General features: G+C 33.3%; 1 protein-coding gene across 2 annotated transcripts in view; it reads left to right on the top strand.

Annotated features, from left to right (window-relative positions):
• The window catches only part of LOC106877637 (uncharacterized), a 30,830-nt gene that overhangs the window by 25,344 nt on the left and 4,315 nt on the right, over positions 1-1,171 (top strand). For both annotated transcript variants that reach the window (XR_008263640.1, XM_014926584.2), the window contains one exon: positions 385-630. Coding sequence is in view for 1 of the 2 variants with exons in the window: in XM_014926584.2 (XP_014782070.2) it covers positions 385-614 (230 nt within the window). In the remaining variant the exon portion in view is untranslated. The remainder of the gene's footprint in view (positions 1-384; positions 631-1,171) is intronic.

Genomic DNA, 1,171 nt, shown 5'->3' with positions numbered 1-1,171 from the left:
TATCTATCTATCTATCTATCTATCTATCTATCTATCTATCTATCTATCTATCTATCTATATATATATATATATATATATATATATATGGAGTGCCCAAAAGTAATCGGAAATGTTCTTTGTGAGACAAACCCATTGTAGTTTGAGCTGCTGCCATTAGAAGCCACTTGATGCGACTCTCAGGCATCAGTCTGCTGACTGGTATCATCCACTGAGGTTGTACAGCCACATGGTGCATCTTTGATTTGTAGTGCTTCTCCCTTGTTCATCAATTTTTGTGACACCAAAAAATGAATTGTGTAGAATTTACATATATGAATTTTCTAAATTTATTATTGACTTTAAAACATACAAATAATAAATATATTATTCTTTAAAACAAATAGCAGGATACCATGGCGGTTATAATCATCCAATTGGCCTCTCTGACATCTTGCTTAATATCAGACCCTATGTAGATACACTTGTACATACGGAAAATCCAGGTATTACTGCCTACCACATTCCACATATGAATTTCGTCTATAATTCTAATGATCAATACCCACACTATTCTGGTGCAGATTATACTTATGGAAATTATCCTGCAGAAAATTATCCTTTCGTACACTATTAAGTCTTATATCAAGAAGGTAAGTTAAGAATAAATTCTCATATTTACGTGTTTTTATATGACTTCTATGTCTTTAATTCTTTATTCAGTTTCAAACAAAATTTATCAGTTTGGTCAATTGTTTTAGAAATATTTTTTTTATGGTGGCATAATTTAATTAGATATTGATTTGATGCAGTATATTTAAAGACAGATGCTCTTCATTTTGTCAGCCTTTTCATGTTTTACAATGTTAAGGGAGTTTTTATTTCCACTGCTTCAAGCGTGAAAAATCAGGAGACACAATCTTGCAGAAGATTGTTCAAGTGAAAATTGACTTGAACAATCTTCTGCAAGAAATGGAAATTACAACTTTCAGACACAAGCATACACACACACACACACACACACACACACACACGAACACATACGAACACACACACCTGCACAAACATACACACATGCATGCGTGCGCGCACACACACACACACATACAAACACACACAACCATACACACACACACACATGCACACACACTATACCATCATTGAAAATCAGATGCAAATCAATGATGATGAATA

Source organism: Octopus bimaculoides, chromosome 1 (genome assembly GCF_001194135.2).
Source record: "Octopus bimaculoides isolate UCB-OBI-ISO-001 chromosome 1, ASM119413v2, whole genome shotgun sequence".
NCBI classification, from domain to species: domain Eukaryota; kingdom Metazoa; phylum Mollusca; class Cephalopoda; order Octopoda; family Octopodidae; genus Octopus; species Octopus bimaculoides.
The sequence above is the reverse complement of the archived record's forward strand: the minus strand, read 5'-3'. Positions and strand labels throughout refer to the sequence as shown.